Source organism: Peromyscus leucopus, chromosome 15 (assembly GCF_004664715.2).
Source record: "Peromyscus leucopus breed LL Stock chromosome 15, UCI_PerLeu_2.1, whole genome shotgun sequence".
Classification (NCBI taxonomy): Eukaryota; Metazoa; Chordata; class Mammalia; order Rodentia; family Cricetidae; genus Peromyscus; species Peromyscus leucopus.
Window position 1 is genome coordinate 55,074,487 of NC_051076.1, and position 23,878 is coordinate 55,098,364.

Consider the following 23,878-nt stretch of genomic DNA (forward strand, 5'->3'; position numbering starts at 1 on the left):
TTCCAGGAAAGGAGCAAAGCTACACAGAGAAATCCTGCCTCAGAAAAAAAAAAAAGGGTGGGGGGGCTGGAGGGATAGCTCAGCCGTTAAAGGCTAGGCTCACAACCAAAAATATAAGAAAAACCAGAAGAAGAAGAAGAAGAAGAAGAAGAAGAAGAAGAAGAAGAAGAAGAAGAAGAAGAAGAAGAAGAAGAAAAGAAAGAAAGAGAAAAAAGAAAATATCTCCCTTAAAAAGTGCTTTTCAGATTTATTTATGTGTATGAGTGTGTAGCCTGTGTGTGTGTGCGTGTGCACCACACTCATCCTTGTGCTCATAGAGGTTAGAAGATGGCACTGGATCCCCTGGAACTGGAATTATGAATGGTTGAGAGCCTCCATGTGGGTGCTGAGAACCGAACCCAGGTCCTCTAAATGAGAAACAAATGCTCTTAACTTCTGAGTCACATCTTTAGCCTCCAAAATATCTTAAGAAACTCCTAGGAGTCAGGAGTGGTGGTGCACACCTTTAATCCCAGCACTCAGGTAACAGAGGCAGCAGATCTCAGGAGTTTGAGACCAGCCAAGGTGACACAGCAAGACTTGCCTCAATAAACAAATTTGTAGGAGAGATATACCAAAGCCTTTTCTTGGAGAATGTTCCCAAAACTCATAACCTTCATGAAAAATTATTCCTAAAGTCAGACCAGAAATCTAATAGCTCCATTTGAAACGGAAACAGCCAAGTTCTTTCAATGCACAGATATCAAACTGTGGAGTTTCTCAGGGCTCAGAAGCAAGGCAGACACCAGAAGACTCATGGTCACCTTTTCTGCCCAAGAAAAGATCGCAGACTAATTGGGGAATGCAGTGTGTACGGAAAGTGCCCAGGGCAGACAGCCAAGGACCAAATCATCTGGAAAGGTCTACAGGCCACGTAGAAGTTCAAAATGACAACAGTTACCAGGGCTGTCTTTGGAGGGAATTTGGCTACAGAAGGGGGTTTGTGACCCTCCCGGTCTAAGCTATCTTGTGTAGGATGAAAACCGACAGATGCCCCGGCTCCTCCCTCCCTGCCTGATAAGGGCCCGCTTCAGATCGACTGTGCGCCGGGCAGGTACCGGTTAAAAAATTCAAGGGTGAGCAATACATGCTCCATCCATGCTTTGGGGGAATTAATAACTTGATAAGAGGGTGGGGTGCATCCACGAATTCAGTTTTGTTTTTTTTAATTGTAATGACTTTAACTATAAGCAACCCGGAGTCGACCTACTCTCTCTGCCTGGGAAGTCTCAGTGAGCGGGCTCTAAGGGATCTAGTTTTGCCAGAGGAGAGATGGAGAAAGCATATGACTTGGAGGAAAACAGCGGGAACCAAAAGATAGCAAGCTGGGCTGGAGTCTAGCCCGTGTCAGGGTGGGTAGTGGTTCTCAGTCCTCAGCAGGGAATACCAAAAGGCAGGCGGGTCCCTGAACGTTCTGCTCCCCTCTCCCACTGCCCACAACACGGCAGCAGCAGGGTCACCTGGCCAGACTTCTGTGCACACGGCCTGCTGCCTCTGTTCCATGAGCATGGCTCCTGTCTTTCTCCTAAACGTCAGCGCTTGCCAGGCTCGCGGATCGGGGACAAAGCCCGCCCACCTGCCGCTTCCCACACAGGTCCACATTCCCGTCCACCAACGCCCCCGAAATCCATGGGAACGACCGACCGCAGGCTTGTGAAGGCGGGAATAGAAGCTGGGAGAAAGTGTAGGATGAGTTTTGCCTCGGGGGATGGGGTTGGGGAAAGCGCGTGGGAGCCGGCGCATGCGCGGTACAGGGCTGGCTGCTCCCGCCTCGAAGTGCGGGGGCGGATGCTCAGAGGAGGTGGATGACGGACGGCGGGAGGGTGGAGGGGGTGTGTCGCCGAGAGTGGGGATGAGGGTGGGAGCAGGTGGCAGGGGGAATGAATGAACAGTCTCATCTGCATTCCTTGCAGGGACAAATGGCGTGGAGGTGGGAGAGGGGCACGCTCTGGGCTGTCTGCAGGGACCAAGGGTCTTTGGAAGAAAAGAATGGAGGGGCAGGGCCAGCCAAATGTGCCATCTGCTTTGAGGGCGTCCTCCTGGCTTAGGACTCTTTCCTCCCTCCACCCAGCCGAGCTTCTGAAAGCTGTCACTCCCCAGATGGGGGGGATCTCCAAGACAAAACAGCCTTGTTCTGGCAGGTGGCCTCTTGGGTTGCCGGAAGCCCCTTCTCTCACCAGCTGAGGCCTCCTCGGGGTCTGGCTATTAGGTGTGCCCACTCACCTGGCATCAGAAGCCAGGCATGGGTTTTGCCAAGGCCATCTGTTCTGAGGGCACAGAGTCACCGTGTTCTTAGGGTTCCTGGGATGAGGTTGAAAGAAGATGAGCCTTGTGAACCTAGAAAACACTCAAAATGTGGTGCTGGCCTTGGCCGTGGGTGGCCTTGGACCAATCACTTCCCCTCTTTGGCCCTCTGTCTCCTCCTCTACAGTAAGGAGTTTGAATAGATGCTCTTCAGGGGACCTCCCGGACCTGAGATTCAGGGTGTGGCCAGAGGAAAAGAGAAGGGAGTGGAGAGTAGCACTGGGCAGCAGAATCAGGATGATATTCTCCAGCTCCTGCCTCTGGGGATATCTGGGGCATATCCCAAGGAAAGATGGCACCCTTGGGAAGTGGGGGAGGGGAGGGTTAGGTTCTGGCCAGAGGCCATACACAATGGCACATTGCCTTGGGTTTTGTAAACCAAAACCTGGCTCCTGTCCTGGTCATTTCTCCCTACAGGAGATAGAGAACTTCCTGTCTTGTACTTGGTGGCCACTGAAGTTGAAGTTGGTCTTCAAATTCTACCCGACTCCATTTCCTTTGCATGCCAGAGCCCTGAAAACTTCCTTGGTGGTTTTGCTTAATAGGATTCCCAGTGCTCTGTGGGTAGGGCTCGTTGGGGTGCCCCAGTCCAGACCCTTTTCTCTTTGGATTCCATCTATGAAGTCAAGTCTCATCATTCCTGGGAAGGGGGGGGGGGGCGGCAAGCTCCATCCCTCCAGAAAACCTCAGTTCAGCCTTCTGGAAAACTCCTTATCTGACTGACCAACCCCCAAACACCAGAGAAGAAGGGGGTGTGGAGGGCCATGGTGTGCTGTGCGTGTGTGTGTGTGTGTGTGTGTGTGTGTGTGTGTGTGTATGTACACAAAGAATTCCTGTTCATTAAGTGAAGAAATGGGATTGGGGACCCCCTGAGGAAACAGGAAGGAAACAGCAGGACATCTCAAAGAATGGGAAATCTAATTAGACACGTGGCTCCCTGGGCCAACTGCTTGTCCTCGCCCTGGCCAATAGATGAGGGTGTGTCTAGCTGTCCCCTAGCCAGCCAGGCAGTCATCCTCTCCATCGGAGCCTTCATCCCCTTGGAAGTTGCAGGGCCAGGTGGATCCAAAAGCACCTAAAAGGTAAGGTCCAGGGTTGGAGGCCTCACACATGCTGGCATGCAAATAAAGGACAGAGTCAGGGCAGGAACTCGGTGGAAAGGATGGAGAGTCCAAGACTCTAATGGAAGACGCAGGAAGAGGCTTCCGAGTGGTCGGCGAACTGCCTTGGGGATTGCTTTCAAGAGCATTGTTTTGGTTTGGAGTGGGGGGAAGGAACAGAGATACCACCTTTTACTACTGCTGGCGACTTACCCTGAGTCCAGCTGAAATTAAGAAGGCACCTGTCTGTGCAGCTGGCTTTAGGAGGACGGTGTGGTCACATACTGGCGTCAATGGGACAGGCACTTCAGGACCCACAGCACACAGGGTCCTCCACCTGTCTGCACAGATGTGAGTACGCTGCACAGACGCTTGTGCTCATATGCACATCATGTGCTCGAAGTTACCCATGTGCACACACATATGTTGTACATGGATATGTCCATAGATAGCTGCCAGCTTTCCTGATGGAAAAGCACTCTCACAACCATACACAGACTCTCTGGTTTAAATATGTTTCTAAAACGTTACATTTCTAAGTCTATTTTATGAGCTAATGTCCTTTTACATTGCATGTCAAATTATAAGACTTGTCTCTAAATTAACTGGTGGCTCCTAAAGTGGGCTGGGCCTTATTCATTTCTACACCTCCAAAGGCAAGTCCAGAGACTGCAACTCAGTAGACAGCCCATAAATGTTTAAATGATACGTGAATGAGTGACCTTAGAGTCACCACAAGTAGGGCTAGGGAGAGAGGGCTCCCTGAGTAGCGAGCTTGCCTAACATGCATGAAGCTCTGGGCTCGGTCCGCAGCATCTCACACACCAGGCGTGATGGTGCTCACCTGTAATCCCAGCACCTGGGAGGTGGAGGCAGGAGGGTCAGAAGTTCAAGGTCCTTCTCCACTACATAGCAAATTTGAGGCCAATCTAGGGTACATGAGACCCGATCACAAAAACAAAAACAAAAGGAAACAAAAGTCTCTTTAGTGCGGTTTCTCTAAAGCTAATTTTTTTTTTTGACGAATACGTGGTTGTTTGCTAGAGAATATCTGTACAAATGCACACGTGTGCCCAGTGTGCAGGTGAGTGGACAGGGGACATTTGTAAGCACGTCTGTGGTGAGATGAGTGAGCCAGCCTGTGGAAGCTGCCTGTGGGAGCCGGAGTGACTGATCCCCACACTGTGAGCTGCAGTGAGTGATGGCTAAAGATGCCTCCAGACACAGCCTGGTCTTTAAGGAGCCTTAGTAGGATAAAAACGCTGAGTAAGCTTGTGTGGTGGAGGGCAAGAGTGAGCAAGCATGTGGGCCGGAGGTTGGGTAACTTTGGGCCATTCCCACAAAGCACTAGAGAGCTCAGATCCCAGCCTTTCTACCACCTGCCCACAGGATGGACATCAACGGGATGTACACTCCTTTCCTCCCCCAGAACACCATGAGGCTCCTGGCTTTCCTGAGTCTGCTGCCCCTGGTGCTGCATGAGGCTGGAACAGCTTCCCTCCCAGGGGAGAGGAAAAGAGAAGAGCATGGCCCTGAGGAAGGAGACACTTACGAATTTCTGCATGCAGGGAACTATGCCCTGAGCCTAGAGGACTACGGTGAAGTCATTGACCTGAGCAGCTATGAGGAACCTGCTGACTATGGGGACCAGATCTCTGAGGTGAAAGGACACAGTTGACTTGGATTCCGTGAAAGAAATGGGATTAGGCGCCAGCTCCCTTTCCCTTCCCGCCTGCCCTATAAGACAAGTCTCTCAAGTCTTCAGCTCTTTCTCTATATGATGCAAACTCGTGTGTGTGTGTGTGTGTGTGTGTGTGTGTGTGTGTGTTCATTAATATGTGTGCACATGTTCAAGGAAGCCAAAGGACAGACAGCCTGTTGCTCCTCTGGAGCTGTCCATCTCCTTTTAAGACAGAATCTCTCACTGGTCCGGAGCTTGTCAAGTAAGCTAGGCTGGCTGGCCAGCAAGCCTCCCCAGCACTGAGATTGTGAGCATTAATCATAGATCTGGAAAAACACAAACAAACAAGGGTTCATGGGGATCAAATTAATGACCTCATCTTGCAAGGGAAGCACTTTCCAACAGGGCTAGCTTCCCAGGCATGAGGTACAAATTCTTATCCCTCCTTAGGAGCTTGTCACTCACAGGCTACTACCAAAGAGGACACTAACATCCTCCATTGTCTTAGTCCATGTGCCACACTTGGCAGGACCCCTCCCGGAAGGGGACCTCATACATGCCTCCCATGTGCTCAAATCAGACCATGAGCCATGTCATGGGGTGATGATCAGCTCTGTCTTCATGCTCTCCCTAAAAAAAGGGAAATGCTAGCTTGTCAATTCACAGTCTGTCTTCCAGTCTGAAGATCTCCCCAGCTCCCCTGTCCTCTGCTAGGACGGACCTACAGCATGGCACGTGAGCCCAGAAGCCTCCGCCCACTGTGATGTGACCAGGGTTGGGGTAGAGAAAAGAGTTAGGGCCGACCTGAACAATGCAGAGAGGCCGGGAGTGAGTACCAGCCTGGATGACCCAGAGATCCAGACATCAGCTCTGTGTGGGGACCTTCGGGGGCACCTGACCCTCACCTTCTCCTCTCACGATCGCAGTTTCCTTATTTGTGTATGGAAGATGCTCGATGCCATGCTCTCCAAGATCCCTTCCTTGCTCGCTCTTTCTGCTCCCTCTCCCTCCTCTTATTCCACATGTGTGAACTTGGGCACCGAGGTTTCCAGAGGCCACAGTTAAGTCCTTCTCAGGCACAGACTGACCTTATGGTATACTTTGTGCTGTGTCTCCAGGCTAAAGTGGACAGCCTGACTCTTCCAACAAGAACTAGTCCCTCCAGAGCACTGTGGTTCCAAAGACGCCATCATCAAACCTCACAGTGCCCAGGCCTACCACCACTGGCCTACCGAACGTCCAGGGCAGTCATGGTAAGTGCATGCATCAGACACCGTACACGTAGATCACAGACCAAGCAGCCTCAAGCTAGCACCAGGCAGTTCTAAAGTGAGGTATGGCGAGGGCTAAGGCCAAGGGGTCCTGGGTCTGGATTAGCCTCTGCCAGCAGGAAAAGAAGGGCAGGTTGCCATGGTAAAAAAAAAACAAGCACCACCACCATAAAGGGGAGTGGCTGGCTGTCCCTGATACTTTTGCATAAATATTATGCACAAATTGAGTGGGATGCAAAGCAAGCAAGAACTCCTACACCCTATCAGAGCCACCCTACCTTAATTAACAGCATCACTTGGGGAGCAGTTTGAGTGGTAATTAGATTAGAGATGATTAAAAGCCTGGAAAGGAGAATAAATAACGGTGGCTGTCGCTTGGCTTGGGAGTAAACGAAGCGGCAATACCAACTTCAGCATCGGATTCACCTTCGTTAGCCGTCTTCCCCCAGTGCCTTCCTGGGGACTGGGGCGCGGCATCCCTGCCTGCTGGGCATCAAGAACTGGGACACCGGAGGAACACAGCTTATTCTGGACTCGCTGGCATTTGGTGTCTTGTTCTCCTCTCGGATGCATGCCAGCATGGACCCGGGGTACTGAGATCAGCTGAGGCGTTCCATGGGGAGTCCACCAACTCTCACAGACTTGAAGAGGCCGTGAAGGGTCTCAGCTGGACCTGCCTTTCTCAGCCTTGGGAGAAGGGCACAGGACCTCTGTCCCCCACCCCTGCTGGCCCCTCCTGCTGCATCATCTCTGGACTTGGAACTTTCTGCCAGTGCCTTTTGGATGCAAGCCTCCCTCTCAGTCATCTCTGAGTTGTGGCAGTAAGTGGCACTAACGTTGTTCAGCTGAATTTCTCGACCACTCTGTGCAGAGAGAACACCAGGGGCGGAGAACAGGGGAGGGATGTTTCCCACTGGAAAAGCAGGACGCTGATGACACATCCCAAGAGGAAATGGATGCCAGGCAGCCACTGTCCACTCCACCGTGGCTCTGCTGTGCTTCCTGGAGCCACATACAATATGACCAATTCCTCTTCCTAAGGCAGAGGCAGCAGCCATTGACTATTCCACATAACTCTGGCTTCTTTCTCCCATCTGCACCGTACCTTTTAGCACTAAAGAAGGTCCTCTAGAAAAGAGACAGACAGAGGTCCTAGAATAGCCACATCACCTCAGGAGAACCTACAGAGGATCAGGGTCTGGATGGGACTTGCCCTGGGTGGTAGTGAGGTGAGTCCTCTTACAGGCCAGTGCTGAGTGACAGGCTGAGATCAACGATGAGTATTGTCTGGGTGCATTGTGCTGGGTGGTTCTAAGCAAAAAACCATAAGTAATCTAAAAGCCACAGATGCCCATAGCTTGAGCATCCACGGAAGCAAAAGCCACTGACCACGGAGGCTGAAGGGAGTCTGACCAGAGATGTCCCTCTGTTCTGTCTTCTGCCTGGCCAGGTCTGCCTACCTGCCTGGTCTGCGTGTGCCTTGGCTCTTCCGTGTACTGTGACGACGCAGACCTCGAGAACATTCCTCCCCTTCCCCCGATGACCACCTACCTGTATGCTCGCTTCAACCACATCAGCCACATCCAGGCCGGAGACTTCAAAGGGCTGAGTGAGTTCTGCTTCGAGAAAAGGCGATGGTAGGGCAGAGGGAACTGCCAGGACACAGACGTGAGCTCACGGGCTGTCAAAGGGACAGACGCCCCATCCTTCCAAATCCTTAAGAGTCTAAAGTGGTGGCAGTAGCCAGTTCTTCTCATGAAGGATCTGGGGCATGGGAACGGAAGGGATGCTCAAGGCAACATTTCCAGAATGTTCCAGAAACTGCCCCTGTTGGGCTCTGGCCTAGACCCCCCCTTAAACCTCCCCTCTCTGTGGTCCTGATGTTATTCAAAGGGCTGTTTGCTATTTCTTTGTTTTGCTACTTCATGCCATATTCCCTGCTGGAGAGGGGAGGCCTGGGCTTGCCTCCAGCTCCTACCCTGCATCACTGGTAGCCTTCCGGGCCCTCAGTGTCTTCTGTGTAAACTGAGTTGTGGGGGGCGGGGGGGGATGAATGCAGGGATTCCTGAACTTGTTGCGGGGATGGGGCTCTTTTAAAGTAGGTAACTACCACAGAACCGAAGCTCTGGGGAAGGCTATTAAGAAATGTCATAGTTTTTGAAGGAGAGCTGATATAGCCTTGTTGCTTGGGGTTTAGACCTGATGCAGGAGGTGAGCTAGTTAGAACTCGCTTGAGAAGGATGGAGCAAGGCACGCAGGGCACGCAGGGCAAGCATGTCCCACAGGGGGCTCCCCAGAGACGCGTGTTCCAGGCTCCCCCTTTGTTCTCTCCCAACATCCTTCAGCAAAGCTGAAAAGGATTGACCTCTCCAGCAACTCCATCTCCTCCATCCACAACGACGCCTTCCGCCTGCTGCCTGCCCTGCAGGATCTGATCCTCCCTGAGAACCAGCTGGCGGCTCTGCCTGTGCTACCCAGTGGCCTCGAGTTCCTGGACGTCCGCCTGAACAGGCTGCAGAGCTCGGGATACAGCCTGAGGCCTTCGTGGTGAGTCAGGGCCTCGGTCTTCCACACAACACCCACCCTACCCATGCACCCTGACCTCACAGCAATTCATGCTCAAGCCTGATCTGGGGCCTCGGAATCAAGTCCTATGTTTCCCCCTTTTCCTATGTATGGCTTACTAAACCTTCTTCTTCAGAAAAGGGTGTTTTACATCGTGCCATCATGGTCGCCTCTGTAGCCTGAGTGAATGGGAAACGTGGTGCCGTCAGGCCTCAGGATCCTGCTAGAGGGGAAAGAACACAGGAAGCCAATACCAGCAACTCTCGCATGCCTCTGTGGGGATACCACTGTAGTGTGGGCCTTTGTCTACGCATCTGCTCCATTCACTCTCTTTGTATCACACCTGCTCACCCCAGACTGCTCACCCCAGACATGCTCACCCCAGACCTGCTCATCCCAGACATGCTAACCCCAGACCTGCTAACCCCAGAACTGCTCACCCCAGACCTGCTCACCCCAGACCTGCTAACCCCAGACCTGCTCACCCCAGACTGTTCACCCCAGACTGCTCACCCCAGACTGCTCACCCCAGACCTGCTCACCCATTCTGCCTTTGAAAACTCCAGTTTGTCTGCGGTGCTGACCCTGACTCTAACTCCTACATATCATCCTAATGGTTTTGAAATCTTCCACCAAGTGACTGGTCACTGTCTCTCTATGGTCAGATTCTCGAGACACAATCTGATGGGTTACTGGCCAGATTCGATGGAAAGAGTTAAGGTATTTGACACAAATATGATCCTGTGGGGCTGCCCAAGGAACAGGCTGGCAAGAGCCCAGGATGCCTTCCACTGAGACAAGGAGAGAGTCACAAGACTGACACCTCCCAGCATGCTGACTGCAGAACTGGGAAGGGCTTTAAAGACCGGTTGCTCATGGGCAGCCTCTCTGTCTCTCTCAAGCACAGTCCAACCACAAGACAACATTTCTATCAGTTCTGGACTACAGGCACAGTGGGGGCCCCCTAAGATTGAGTCATCTAGTAACTTCATAGCTCTCTTGGTTTGTGTAAGTGATTTCACAATGACACATTTCTCAGAACGCATCCCTGTCCTTAAGCAATGCTCGGTTGTGGAAGGCTCCTTTTTGCAAATGAAGTCATATGTAGAGGCATCAAATAAAGTAAAAAACGGCAGTATCCATATAGCCGTTTGCATCTATCCTATTACATATATTATGTTATGTATGATATACATTCATAGACAAGGGTCTTGTCCCCCTCCCTCAGCTCCTGAGTACTGGAAAGAACAACGGGGCATCACCATGCTCACCAAGAGCCAGGGGCTTGCTCTGTGGCTACTCTTCTTCACAAACTTCTTCCCCCCTCCCAGTATGTGGTGTGTTGTGGGCCTCCAGAGGGTACAGAGAACGGTATCCACGCCCCTGGTGGGTGGGATGCAGACCCTGCAGACGTTAGTTTCTCCGCTGTGCAGGAAATGCTGGGATTGTCTGTACAGGGAGGTCCCTGGCTGTTCCAGCCCTCAGAAACAGCCTGACTGCTTCCATATTAGGAGGTGCTTCTCTGCCCTCACTCAGGCCTATTTTCTTGGTCCAGAAAAGGCAGGGGCTTTGGAGCCAAAGGACCTGAGCTCATTGAGTGAGTCACCTCCGCTCTCGTTCCCTCGTCTGCAGAACGAGGGTGATAATGCCCACTTGACACAGGATTGAAACAGCCTTTGCCCAGATCACGGGATGATCCAATGCAGGTAGCGGCCACTCCCTTGAGTGGTAGCTTATGCCGCACTGTCCTCTGAGCTCCCTGCAGGCTGATCTCTTCCTATCTGATCAGCTCTCCCCGGTTCTGTCGATGCTGCTATGCTCACATGCTCCGTGTGCTGTGTGCCTCGGGTTCGGTTCTGCCACCCTGGCATCCTCCGAGCATGCTCCCCATAGCCACTCTGAGTGGAGCATTTGGGAGACTTTTCACTGGTGGCAGAGCAGTTGAGACTGAGCTGAAATGTCCCCTGGTCCTTCCTTCTACCTGTTCCTGCCTTCCTCTGCTCCTCCCAGCCAGCACTAACAGCTCCTTTTCGCTCCCCAGCTCCCAGCACTCAGTGACAGCCGCTTTCCTTTGCCATCCATGGAGTTAGTACCTGTAAGCTCCTTAAAGAGCCAGCATCCTTAGCTGGGCTTGGTGGTGCACACAGGACTCGGAAGGATGAAGCAGGAGGACCACAAGATTGAGGCCAGCCTGGGCTATATAGAGAATTCTAGGCCAGCCTGAGATAGAGAGTAGGATTCTGGAGAGGGAGGGGAGACAGCGAGGCCCAGAGACATACAGAGAGAGACAGGCAGACAGAGACAACCCCACCCCACGCGAGGGACCAACGTGACGCTGGCCTCCTGGGGCACCTCTTCCTGGCCCATCAGTCTCCTTCGCTTGTGTCCCGCAGGCCCTGGAGAAGCTTCAGTTTCTCTACCTGGCAGACAACCTGCTGGACTCCATCCCCGGGCCTCTGCCCCTGAGTCTGTGCTCTCTGCACCTGCAGGTGAGGAGCCTTGACAGACCAAGGGCAAAAGACAGTGAGTAGGGCGGGAGGCAGGTGGCGGGAATGCGGGGCCGTGAGGACAGGCACGGTCCGTACAAAGGATGTTCCCCACTCCTTTTTAAAGCCGTTCCTTCCCTTACACGTCAGTATTTCACCTGCTTCTGTATCCTCATTTCACCAACCTCCTTCTCGTCCCCTTAGGGCCTCCTGCCTGCTTCTCCCATCTCTTCTAATTTCTTCCCTCTTTCTCTTCACCCTCCACAGCGTCCTCTTCTCCTCCCCTGTGTGGCCACAGCTCTACCTGCTTCTGATTCTCCAGCTGCATGGGAGGCTGTGAGCCCTCAGTGTCTGCTGTTCCTTCCAGAATAACATGATCGAGACCATGGGAAGAGACGCCTTCTGTGACACCGGGGAACGCAGACATGAGCGCCGGCGGCTAGAAGACATCCGCCTGGATGGGAACCCCATCAATCTGAGCCTTTTCCCGGAGGCCTATTTCTGCCTGCCAAGGCTCCCTGTGGGCCGCTACACCTAGACGCCAGCGGCTCCCTCTTCCCAGGTACACTGCTCCGAGAGACTCACTGGGGGAGCAGTGGCTCCCTCGCCCAAAGGCTGATCTGTAGTCCAAGTGCCAGGCAGCCTGGGAGCCGCGGTTGCAAAATTTTATAACACACACACACAGAGAGATAGAGACAGACAGACAGAGACAGAGGTAGAGACAGACAGACAGAGAAACAGAGTCAGAGACAGAGAAACAGAGACACAGATAGAGACAGAGAAACTGAGAGAGAGAGAGAGAGAGAGAGAGAGAGAGAGAGAGAGAGAGAACCTCCAGCCACTGAATTTGCATTTCTCCCTTCTCTTTCCTTACACCTTATGGTTCCTGACTCAGAGAACAGCCGCAGCAGAGGTCTTTTCCACACTCTCCATACCTGTCTTCCCACACAGAATTCCAGGAGAGCCATGAAAGAAAGAGGAGGAAGAGGAGGCGGCAGAGGGACAGAGCAGGGCGTAAAGGGGAGGGTGGGAGAGAAGAAACATTCGTGTGCTGGAGCCTCGTCTTAACTGGCTGGTAGGCTGACAAGATTGATAATTACATTTTCCAGAATTTTGCAGTTCAGTTGTTAAACACGGCCATTATGAAAAATTAAATTATATAACCTCACAGTTAAATATATTATACTGAGAACAGCCAGGATGAACACTCAAAGTTCGTCACTTCCCAGTGAGTTTACCCTATGTTGAAGGTATTTATGTCCACGGTAGCTTCATGGTAGACATTCCAGATAATGGAGTGCTGCAGGCAATCTTCCCAACTCTTGGAGTGACATCGTGTTGGGAGTTTGAAGCTGGCCATAATGGGAAATCTACACCATGGAAATCTATGAATGTTGTAAATCAGGTCTGTGTGTGTGTGTGTGTGTGTGTGTGTGTGTGTGTGTGAGAGAGAGAGAGAGAGAGAGAGAGAGAGAGAGAGAGAGAGAGAGAGAGAGAGAGAGAGAAACAGAGAGACACAGACACAGAGACACAGAGACAGAGACAGAATATGTGTCTCTGTGTGAGTGTATGTGTGAGAATTGTATGTGTGTGTCTGTGTATGTCTGTGTGTCCGTATATGTATGTGTATGTGTTGAGATCTAGCTGTTAAAAACTTAGCAGCTCACCACTGAGGACAACGAACTATGTTTAGAACTGGTCCTCCGTGGCCCCACACTACCCAGTGGCCGCTGAGTACAGTCCCTGTGACACAGTCCTTTGTTTCTTGCCTTTCCCAGGTTCTCCTGCTCCAGATGGAGGGAACCGTCCCCAGGGAGGGGAAACTAATCTTCAAGCCCTGTGGCTGGGGTTCCCCTCTTCCCTGGCCCTGCCTCAGCCTCCTGGTTTCTGGCCACTGATTTCCGTCCTTTCTGGTTGCTCCTGCATGTGCAGCCAGCAGAGGGCAGCCTTGTGCAAAGATAAATAAATAAATAGAGCAATTACCTCCAGACTGTGGGGCCTGGGTGGGGCCTGGGTGGGGCTCGGGGTGCTGAGAGAATGAAAAAGCAGCTGTCCTCAGTCAACTTCTTTGAGAGAGGGAAGAGACAGAACGAATCTGCCTTTGGTTTTTGGTCGTTGTTGTTTTGGTTTTTTTTGTAAGGTCAGTCTTGTCATGGCCCTAAATTTGTCATCCTCCTGCCTCAGCCTCCTCACTTCTGGGATTACAAGCATGTACCACTTTGCCCTGCTACCATGGTTTTTATAAGGGGTGGGGGAGGGGGTGATGGGTGGCACTGGGCGGCAGATATTGCCTCCCAGGTGTTGGCTGAGGCAGGCAAGGCCTTGGCTTGCTGGGTAGGATTTCGGTGCCACGCCGATCTGCCGTGTGCCTGAGACAGTGTTCCTGGAGACAAGATGGGTGGGTATGGCGACAGGAACTTCTCTTTCCTGGTGGAACTTAAGATCTAGCCCGGAGAGCTAATCATCACTCAGTCAACTGCGCTGTTCAGCTCAGACGTGCTACCAAGGGAACTGGAGAATGGGACAGGAGCTGGTAAGAGGGGACACGTCTCAGTGTCTGGGAGACCTCTTTGCAGGACTAGCATTTAAGTTGAAACTGGAAATGGAGTGGGAACCAACCAAGCCAGGCATTGCCAAGGTCCCTCCCGGGTGATGTCTGAGTCTGAAGGGACAGCTGTTTATAGGGGTCCACGGGGGGAGGGGAGCCATCCATCTGCCTTCCCCCACCCCTGGGTAGCACCTCATCTGTTTGCACCACAATCCTGTGTGCAGGCATGTCAGGGTTGATTATTCCCATTCTTCAGATGAAGAACTTGAGTCCTGAAGAAGATAAATCAATTGCTCATCTCTCATGTTTACTGAAGTTTGGACCCAGACTCTTCATACTGGCTCTAGGAGGGCAAGGGGGAGTCTTGGAGATGCTGGGAGGTGTGCTTGTGTCCTGGCCGAGGCTTCTGTCTTCTTTCCTAGAGACCTAGGTCCCAGCACACCTCACCCAGGGGAGGTCTGGAGAGCCGAGGTCCAAGAGCTCCTAGAGACGCTAAAGCTCTCCCTGGTCCCCAAGGAGTCCGCTACAGCAGGTCTCCCCACCCACCCCCTTCTCTCTGCCTCCCATTGTGTGTGTTTCTGTCTCTTCTGTATGTGTTCGTATGTGCACATGTGTGGGTGGGTATGTCTATATACATGTATGTGTGGGTACTCATGAAGCTCAGAAAATGGTGTCTGATATCTTCCTTAATCGTTCTCCACCGTATTGTTGAGGCAGTGTCTCTCACTGAACTTGGACCTCACCAGTTTGATTAGACTGGCTGGCCAGTGAGCCCCGAGGATATTTCTGTCGTCCCCCCCCCACACACACACACACCACCCCAGCACCAGGAATACAGGTACAAGCCCCCCTGCTACACCCAGCCTTTTAAAACTGATTTGTGGCTATGGGTGTTTCGTCTACATGTATGTCTGTGCACCATGTGTGAGCTCAGTGCCCATGGAGGCCAGAAAAGGCTGTCGGATTCCCCGGGACTGGAGTTACAGACAGTTGTGAGCTGCTGTGTGGGTGCTGGAAATCAAACCCAAGTCCTCTGGAAGAACAGCCAGTGCTCTCAACTGCTGAGCCATCTCTCCAGCCTGAGCTACTCCCCACCCCACCCCACCCCCACCCCACCCCCGCCCCCGTCTATGAGTGTTGGGATTTGAACTCAGGTCTTCAGGCTTATGCAGCAAGCCCTGGCCTGGCTGAGCCCTCTCACCCCTGGGCTTCTTTCCAACCCCCCTCTCTACCAATCCTACTCCAGTCCACATCCCATAACCCCCTCCCTTTACTGTATTTGAAAAGACTTGGGTATCTTAACAACTGACGTTTCAAGATCCCTAGCTGTAAGAAACCCTGCATTGAAGGGACCCACTGATAAATGATATTTGTATACATAACAGAGCATATATGTTTCCCAGAACTAGGGCTCCTGTGTCCTGAAGCCACGTCACACCTAGGTGCCCACACACCGGTGATGAACTTGTACTGGCGGAACATCCTCTAGCCAACGTTCTCCTGCAAGAGGAGGGGGCCGGCAACTACTGGGCTCTGGAGTTTGCTACTTGGTGCCATGGACACTTTAGATGAGGAGCTCACTTATTTACTCCCAAAGTAGTGCTAGGAAGCCCGTGTCCTCACGGCAGATGTGGAAACCGGCCTCTAAAAGGAAGTAGCCCACACTCAAACTGCAAAGAAGTGGTTTGTCCAAGCAATCTCAAACCCAGGTCCATCTACTCAGGGTCCCGGCTCTTACTCCACACTCTTGGGCAGACGTTGTGGTCAAGTGCAGGTCAAGGAGGCAATCTGTTTTCCCTGAGGCCATCCTGTGCTCTGGCTAGGATCCCCCCAAGGCCACACCTCTGCAGCTGTCTCCTGGCTAATCCCCGGGGTTTGGCTGGGAAGCTCAGAAAACAGAGGAATGCCCCTTATTGGCTCACCGAAGACATTTTGAACAGAGCATCTGTCCCTCTGCTGCAGAGAAGGTTGCAGAGATCAACTTGCTCCCAACAGCTGTTGCCTCTCAGTCTTACGTGAAATAGCCAGGCTGGCCTTGCTCAGGACCAGCAGGAGTTGGGTTGGAAGGGCAAATGGAGAGCATCTCTCCAGCCAGAGTGACAGCCCACCCCACCTCTCCTGTCAAATGGTAACACCGTGAGAATGGTCAGGGAGGACCAGGGCCAGCCGGCCATGAGGGAACAAAGGGGGGGGGGGGTCCTTAATGTCCCTACAGGCATGGCAACCAGCCCAGATGCCTCATAGCCCACACCAGAGAATAATCTACCTACCTGACTCCCAGGGTAAGCCCCGACTGAACTCCATCTGACCCTGGCAAAGGCCCGCCCATGGCCCGTGGCCTTCGGGGTGTGGGGGGTGGAGGGTGGAGGGTGGGGGGTGGGGTGAGGGTGGGGGGTTGTCTAACTTCAGGAAAAATCACCTTTGTCAGATCTGCAAATCTGGAGGAAGGAGGCAGAGGGAAGAGGCGGGGCCTGTCCTTCCTCCAGGAAGGTGAGCTTGTAGCGACCTCCTCTTCCTCCTGAGCCACCCTGTCCTCAACTCCACGGTCCTCTTTCTCCCCAAATCTCACCCAGTGGAGCCCAGGCCAGAGGAGGAAGGGAGGAGGGGGGAGGCTGCCGGGGGCTTAGAGCCAACTTGAGCTGAGGAGGCCGGGAGGGTTCCTCCCTGACCTCGCCTGTACTTCCTTCCTGCTTCCCTTTCCTTTGGGCCTTCTCCCCTGTGAATCATTCAGGCTGCAGACGCGGACTCTGCGCAGTTCTTTCACATGTGGGCTCTCACCCCGCGGTCTGGCTCCGCGAGGGGTGAACCGCCACCATTCCCATATCCACCGCCATGGGCTGAGCGGAGGGAAAGTTGGCAAACAGCGCTGGGTTTCTGAAAACAAGATAGGAAGCCGGGCTTCATGGTCCACGCCTGCCATCCCAGCTCTCGGGAGGAAGATGGAGAGTTCAAAGCCAGCGTGCCGGCAATGCCAGCACTGTGTGGGGTTGGGGGAGGGGGCAGGTGGGTCTCTGTGAGTTCCAAGCCAGCCGTGGTCTACGAGCAAGTTCCAGGCCAACCAAAGCTACATAGGGAGACCCCCGCTACAGAGAGGGAGGGCAGATATACAGAGACACAGAGGAAGAAGAGTTCAAGGTCATCTTGGGCTACAGAGTGAGTTGGAGGCCAGCCTGAGCTGCATGAAATGCAGTCTCAAAAAACAGACAATACAACAAAGCAGAACAAAAGATAGCTGAGCTGCAAGGAAAACCACCATTTCTCAGAAGTTCCTCAGTGCCCCCCCCCCCATCCCACAAAGCACCTTACTGTTGTTGTTGCTGTTTACATGTTGGGGATCAAATCCAGGACAAGAGTTCCACCATATCCCCAATCCCTCCACGTGCTTTAAAGAGCAACGGCTGAGGAATGCATCCCTCAGACTGGAAAAGGGGTGCCCAGTGAGGGCCTACATCTCGGGAGAACCCTGTGGCTCAAGGACACCCTGTCCCCAGCCGCCCACTGCCACACGTCTGTGTCTGTGTCTGCCTCTCTCTCCTGGCCAGGAGCAAGGCAGACAGATGCAAGCGGCCTGGCTCTGCCCTGCCCCTCCTAGCTGCTCCTCTCAGCTGCTCCTCCTTCCTGCCCCCCCCTCTCCAGCACACCAGCCCTCTCAAGGTCATCTCCAGCCTGGCCAGCAGACTCCATGTCTCCAGCAGCTCCCAGGTCCCCTTCAGTGCTGCGGCTTGAAAATTTCCCTGTGGAGGGAGGGGGCCTGTGTGTCCCCATGTGTCCCTTCTTCCAGTGATCAAAGCTGAGGACTGCCTGGCTGCCACAATAATGCCCATGCTCAGACCCCCCTCACCCAGCCCTTCCAGCCTCCATCTGGTTTTGCAGAAGGCCTTCTTACCCGTCTCTAGCCTGTGTTGAGGAGGAAACAATCCAAACATCGCTCCTGCTTCTGACAACCCCGGAAACAGTGCCTGAATGGCACCCCTCAGGGTTAAAACCCACAGCCCTGGAAGAGGGACCCTGCAGCCCAGCCCAGGCTCCTTAAGCCCAGCATACACAGAAGCAGCGATGTCTCTCTTGAAGAGCCGAAGAAACTCCTGTGTCCTGGGGATGGGCAATGAGGAAAATGAGCCTCTGGTTTTAGGGGAGTTCAGGGCTGGGGTGGGGGGCACGGGAAATAGATAGGTAGAGAAGAGAAAGGTCCCCGGAGGTGAGTGAAGCCCTTGGCTATGGATAATCCTGAAAAAGACCAGCCTCTGTGCTGAGAATGTTCTACAAAAATAGGCAAGTGTTAAGTGGCTGTCCAGATGTTTCAAGCCAAAGCTCCCTGAAGAGGAAAATTCTGGACTTGAGTCTTCCGGATCAGCTCTGCACTTGGGACGAAAGCACACTGCCAATTTCAATGTTAAGTGTTTGGAAAGGTGAGTCTAAAAACAGGGTCCTTCTCATGGTCACCAGACCAGGACATCATCCTGCAGAGACAAGGAGAGAGAAAGACGCAGGCAGAATTCTGTATTCCAAAGAACCCAACAGGCTCGAATCCTTTGCCCCTGTGTCCAGACCAGCCTTTACCCAGTGCAGGGTGGGGTCTCTACTTGGGCGTTAGGCAGGGCCTCGGGGCCAGGCTGCAGAGAGCTGCCTGTGTTTGTGAGTCACGATGGGAGCCCCGTGCTTGCCCTTTGCAGTTCACAGTTCACCTTTTCTCTCCAGAGGAATTCAGTATGGTGGGCCTCACCCACATTCTGTAGAACTCAATTCCTTGCCCAAGGTCACGTAGCACTAAGAGACAGAATGTCAGCGAAGTCCTCCAGGCCTCCTGGCCTCCTGGATTGGCACTGGGTGTCTGACACGCACACCGAATTGGGTCTCACCTCATCCTTCCTATGGGAACCTTGCTCGGGGCACACCTGATAAACACCGCCGGGCCAGCTCCAGTACAGCACAGCGCAGAAGGACAGAGACGTGACAAAAATCTGTTAAGGGCTCTCTCTCTCCTCGCCACCTTCCAAAGGTCTCCAGCCCGGTGTCTCCCCTCAGCCTCTCTAGTCTCAGTCTTCCTCCCTGCCCCCACATCCCTCCCCATCTAATGTCCCGGATCCCAGCATCTTGGCTCCCCAGGACCCATTCTCCAGTTCCCTTCCACCTCCCTGTCTACAATGGGCTCCGTCCTGATAAACAGAACCACAAGACGGCCCAGCGGGGCTGTTCCAAGCTGGGCTTCATCTCCCTCTGGAGTTGAGCTCACTGCAGTCTCCAAATGGGGAGCCTGGCCCACTCTGCCTCTCTGCCGCCCCCCCCACCCTCCCCCAGCCACCCACCCCTACCTCACTGCTTCAGCTTGGAAGGCAAGTCAACACAGCTTCAGACTGGCTGCTTCTTTCTTTTCTGAGTCCAGGAAGGGCACATCCCTTCTGGCTGGACTGCCAAAAGAAAAGTAAGAAAGGGAAAGATGCGTTTTGCCACGATCCATCATGTTCCCATCACCCTGAGGTCTGAAGAGTAGATTCTAAGCAAAGCCCGTGAAGACGCGATCACGCCCTGGCTGGGGGACTGATGCCCTCCAATGTACCCACCGATCAAGGTAGTGCACAGGGCCCCACCCCAGGCAGTGGCCGCCCTCAGCTCCTCTGTCTCACACTGAAGGGAAGCTACTCATTCTTGACCAAGAAGATGACTGGCTTCACATGGATCTTGAGTCTCAGTTTTCTGAGCTGCAGAGAAGGACCCCGAGTGTGCAAGGGCCCAGCCAAAGAGATTTCCCAGATCCAGACCCTGCCTCAGCCTCAAGTGTCTCTAGTTCCCTTCCTTGATTCTCTGAAGAGCTCTTCATTAAGTTCCAAGCACCAGGGACACCATCATAACAAAGGCAGGCAAGGTCTCTTCACTGTGGGGAGAAAATAAACACTAACTGATAAAGGACCTAATTCACAAAGGGAATATTTCAGCTACCAGGGAATGAGGGGTGCGAATAATCTGTGACTCCACGAGCCCATGGGTGTCTCTATCTCTTACATATTAACGCCATGAGGGGCTGTGAGTGAGAATGGAGGATAAATGCTGATGGCATTAGATGAGGCAGTCAGGGGGGGATCTTTTCAGGTGGGGACAGCTGAGCAGGGACACCACAAGAACACGCTGCAGCCTGAACAGTGGGCGGAACTGCTCTTCAGCCAGAGGGATCAAAGCCCGGAGCAGAAGAAAGTAAAGCATGGCAAATTTGAGGGAAGGAGAGGTTACGTGTGTGGGCAGCCACAGCCGGCTGGAAGTAGCAGGGCCCTCGATACAAAGAGCTCATAGAATGATATGGGGTGATGGATCCTTCCCTGAGAAATTCAAATGCCCTCCACCCCTTCCATTCCCGTTAGTCATGCTAAAAACATAAGGCCGGGAGAAGGGAGTGTTCTTCACAAACCAGAGGGTGACAGGTGACCAGAGCAAGCATAACCTTTTAAGAAAGGAAGAATGTGTTGCTTGGCTACCAGGCCTGGGTATGCTAATGGGTAGAAATGGGGAGCTGACAAGGAGAAGGAGAGACTTCCTGGGGCTGCTCACGGGGGTGGGCCGGGTACCTAAAGAGAAGAGATGCCAGCAGCTTCCAAAGGGCGTGGGACCTTGAGAAGCAGGTGGCAAGAGTATTTTAAGGGCGCTTAGTGGGTTTAATACAGTATAACCTTCCCTCGGTCGCTGTCCCAAGAAGGTACTGTCAGGGTGTCCCTTGGCTCCAGGCTTTGGTCTTTGGAAGTGTGCAGCGCTGTCCTGGGGCCACAGCAGTGGGAGAGGCCCTGTCGCTGTCCCTGCTCCTCCACGCAGAACTGCTTTGTGCCTTACACGACTCCTCTACCCTCTTTCCCTACTCTGACCAGGAGCAGATCGGAGTCCACAACCAGAGGGTCCAGATAGTCTGGGCCTCCACGCCCATGTAGATTTCTGCTTTCTTTCTATGTGGAAAGGTTTATTCATTCATCTTAAGTGATGCATATGTGTGCCTGTTGCACAAGTTTATGAGCATCACATGTACGCGGGTGCCTGCAGAAGCCAGAAGACATCAGGTCCCCCGGAACTGGAGCTACAGGAAGCTGTAAGCCACCTGCTGGAGAAATTTCCCCCAAGACAAGTGTGTTGGACTGTCCATCCCAGTGACAAAATACTGGACACAAACAACCTAAAGGAGGGAAGCGTTATCAGAAATGTTGTTATTGTTGTTTGTCTGGGCACAGGGTTTCTCTGTGTGTTTTGGTGCCTGTCCTGGATCTCACTCTGTAGACCAGGCTGGCCTCGAACTCACAGAGATCTGCCTGCCTCTGCCTCCCGAGTGCTGGGATTAAAGGCGTGTGCCGCCACCGCCCAGCTGATTTATCAGAAATTTTAGTCAAAGATCAGCTGCATCCATTGCCTGAAGTGAGGCAGAATGTCAGTGGCCATGTGTGGACGGGACTGCTCACCTCACTGCAGTCAGCAGGCAGAGAGAGAGAGCAACAGGAAAAGTCAGGGCCAAGATAGGCTCTTCAACTGTGCATCCCCGGGACACACCTCTCCAACCAGACCACCATCTCCTAACTGTCAATGCAAAGGACGGTAATCTGATCCAAAGATCAAACCAGGCCTTAGGTCAGAGCCATCCTGGTCTCCCTGCCTCTAGAAAGACCCTCACAGACACACCCAGAGGTGCGCTTTCTGCATCTTGCAATCCAGTTAAGGTGGCATGCAGAATAAGAGTAACCGTCTGCCTGGGAGAGCACAGAACTCAGTGGTCAAGCACAAGCCTAGCACGGGGCAATGGCCCTGGGTTCTGTCTCCAGCACTACAGGAAATGGGGAAAGAAGAGAAAGAGATATCAGCCACGACTTCCCAAGGATGAAAGCTGTGTGGCTCAGGTCCAGTGACCTCAAAGGGACATCCACTGGGGCCAGGGACTGTCAGCTACCTCCATGAGCTGCTGTATGGGTGCCAGGACAGGGCACAGGAAGGTAAACAGAGGGACAAGTGCCCACACACCACACCTGCCGGGAGAAGCAGTCTGTGGGCTCCAGGGTGAAATAGCCTTGTCATACAGAAAAGCCCCTTGCCCTCCAGCGACTGTCACTTGGGAGAGCCAACAGCCCTAGTCCCTCTGGCCCTGTGGGGGCCCAGCCTCCCCTTCCTCCCCTCCAGCCTAGCTGCAGACTGGAGGTAGCTTTTTAACAGGCAGCTTGCTTTCTCATGCGCAATAAATGCCTCCCAGCAGAACCTGCTGCGCGCCTTCCCCACATCAGTAATCAGCACACAGAACAAGCAGGCGATTTCTCTTGCCCTCCTCCCCCGCCTCCTGTCTCTCTCCTCTCTTTTTTTTCCTCTCCCTCTTCCCTTACTCCTCCTGCCTTCTCCCCTCCAATCAGCGTCCCTGTCGCCTCCTGGGAAGCTGGGAAGGTTCATCACCAGACCGAGGTTGTCATAAGGAAAACAGTTTTATTTTCCTCACTTTGAGAAGGTGCTGATGGGAGCAGCCAGGACGGGTGTTTACGCCTTTCCCCTCTGTGGCTGCATCTGGCACCGTCTTCTCCCTCACCTCCGAGCTGCTCCTCCAACCCACCTGCCTAGTCCTTATCTATGAATCTAGGTTTGCTCAACCTGTCCACTCCAAATCCTTTCTTCATTCTCGCCCTTTCACGTTCAGTAATTTGGAGTCACTCTGTTATGTACCAGGAATCCCAGGGGCTGGGGATAGGAGGCACCCGGGGAGGGATGTGCCATGGAGGCATGAATAAACCATTAAGATTCAATGTGGTAACTGAGGCGACAGAGGCGCTCACACAGCCTCCTGGTGGCAGCACCCAGGGGAGCAGCTAGTCCACGTGGGTGTAGAGATGATGGCATCCTGGAGCAGAGAACCCGGGACAGAGTGCTCTGAAACAGGATGTTACTCCTGACCCAGGGCTGTGAAACCATGTGGCATCAGCTCAGCCGGGGCAGGGCATGGCCATAGACAAACTAGGAGTGTGGGGTGTGCCTAGGGGCAGGCAGAAGAAGGGGCAGAGACTGGTGAGCTTTCTGAGGTTGGCATTAGGTCCGGTGGGGAAATTCTGCAAAAGTAGATTTAAAGAGAAGAACTGGAAACTGGCTAGGAGGCCTACCCTGTGGGGAGGGACAATGGCAGCGAGATTAGCCTCCAAGAAGGGTAGCAGGCACCCCCAAGAACCACTAAGGTGTCACAGATGTGGGGTTTTTTCAGCTCAGCTGACTTCAGGGAAGGATGGGGTCAGAGGCAGAAACACTGTGGGAAAAGCGCATGGCCAAAGACAGGCCAGGTGAAGCCACAGAGGTCTTCAAGCAGAAGAGAAACCACGGAGGCAAGAGCAGCTGGAGGACCTAGCCGACAGCTGGGTAGGGAGAGGGTGGTGGCAGCCCTCTCGGAGCAGAGCTTTGCAGACCGCCACTTACCGTGGGAGAGACACAGCTCCTGGTGACATGCTGTGCGCAGTCTGGGCTCACTGCTGCCTGCCTATGCGGCCTCATTCGCTCATGTCGTGGGTCTTCCTGGGGATGAACCAGTCCTTCTTCCGTCATCCATGAGGGTCATGGTGCCCACTCTACACCGAGGGCCCACAGAATATGGCTGGCCACCAGCTCTCTCTAACTGGGCTCTAACTAATAGAAGAGACAGAACCTTCGTGCTCAGGGACTCCCGATTTGATGTAGAGGGCATGCACAAAACCCTATCCACTAAAAAAAAAAAAAAAAAAAAAAAAAAAAAAAAAAAAAAGCAACCAGCAAAGAAAGAGCATCCACAACACAGGAATGGGCTCCATGCAGAATGAATGCAGAAATGCATGGTAAAGGGGCACTGGAGGGGAGAGACGTCTGAGGATGGAGAAGCAGAGATCCTCTCTGTGGTTCCTGAGCACCGGGACCAATCGAGC

The 23,878-nt window shown here is 53.2% G+C and overlaps 1 protein-coding gene across 1 annotated transcript; it reads left to right on the forward strand.

Moving 5' to 3' along the window:
• Nucleotides 1-3,315: 3,315 nt before the first annotated feature.
• Nucleotides 3,316-13,434, forward strand: Optc (opticin). The gene is given in 10 exon segments (XM_037211401.1): nucleotides 3,316-3,425; nucleotides 4,833-5,103; nucleotides 6,243-6,287; nucleotides 6,290-6,377; nucleotides 7,846-8,004; nucleotides 8,741-8,914; nucleotides 8,917-8,942; nucleotides 11,354-11,449; nucleotides 11,814-12,008; nucleotides 13,225-13,434. Coding segments are annotated over 9 exon segments (1,140 nt in total). The 3' UTR covers nucleotides 11,985-12,008; nucleotides 13,225-13,434.
• Nucleotides 13,435-23,878: the final 10,444 nt, after the last annotated feature.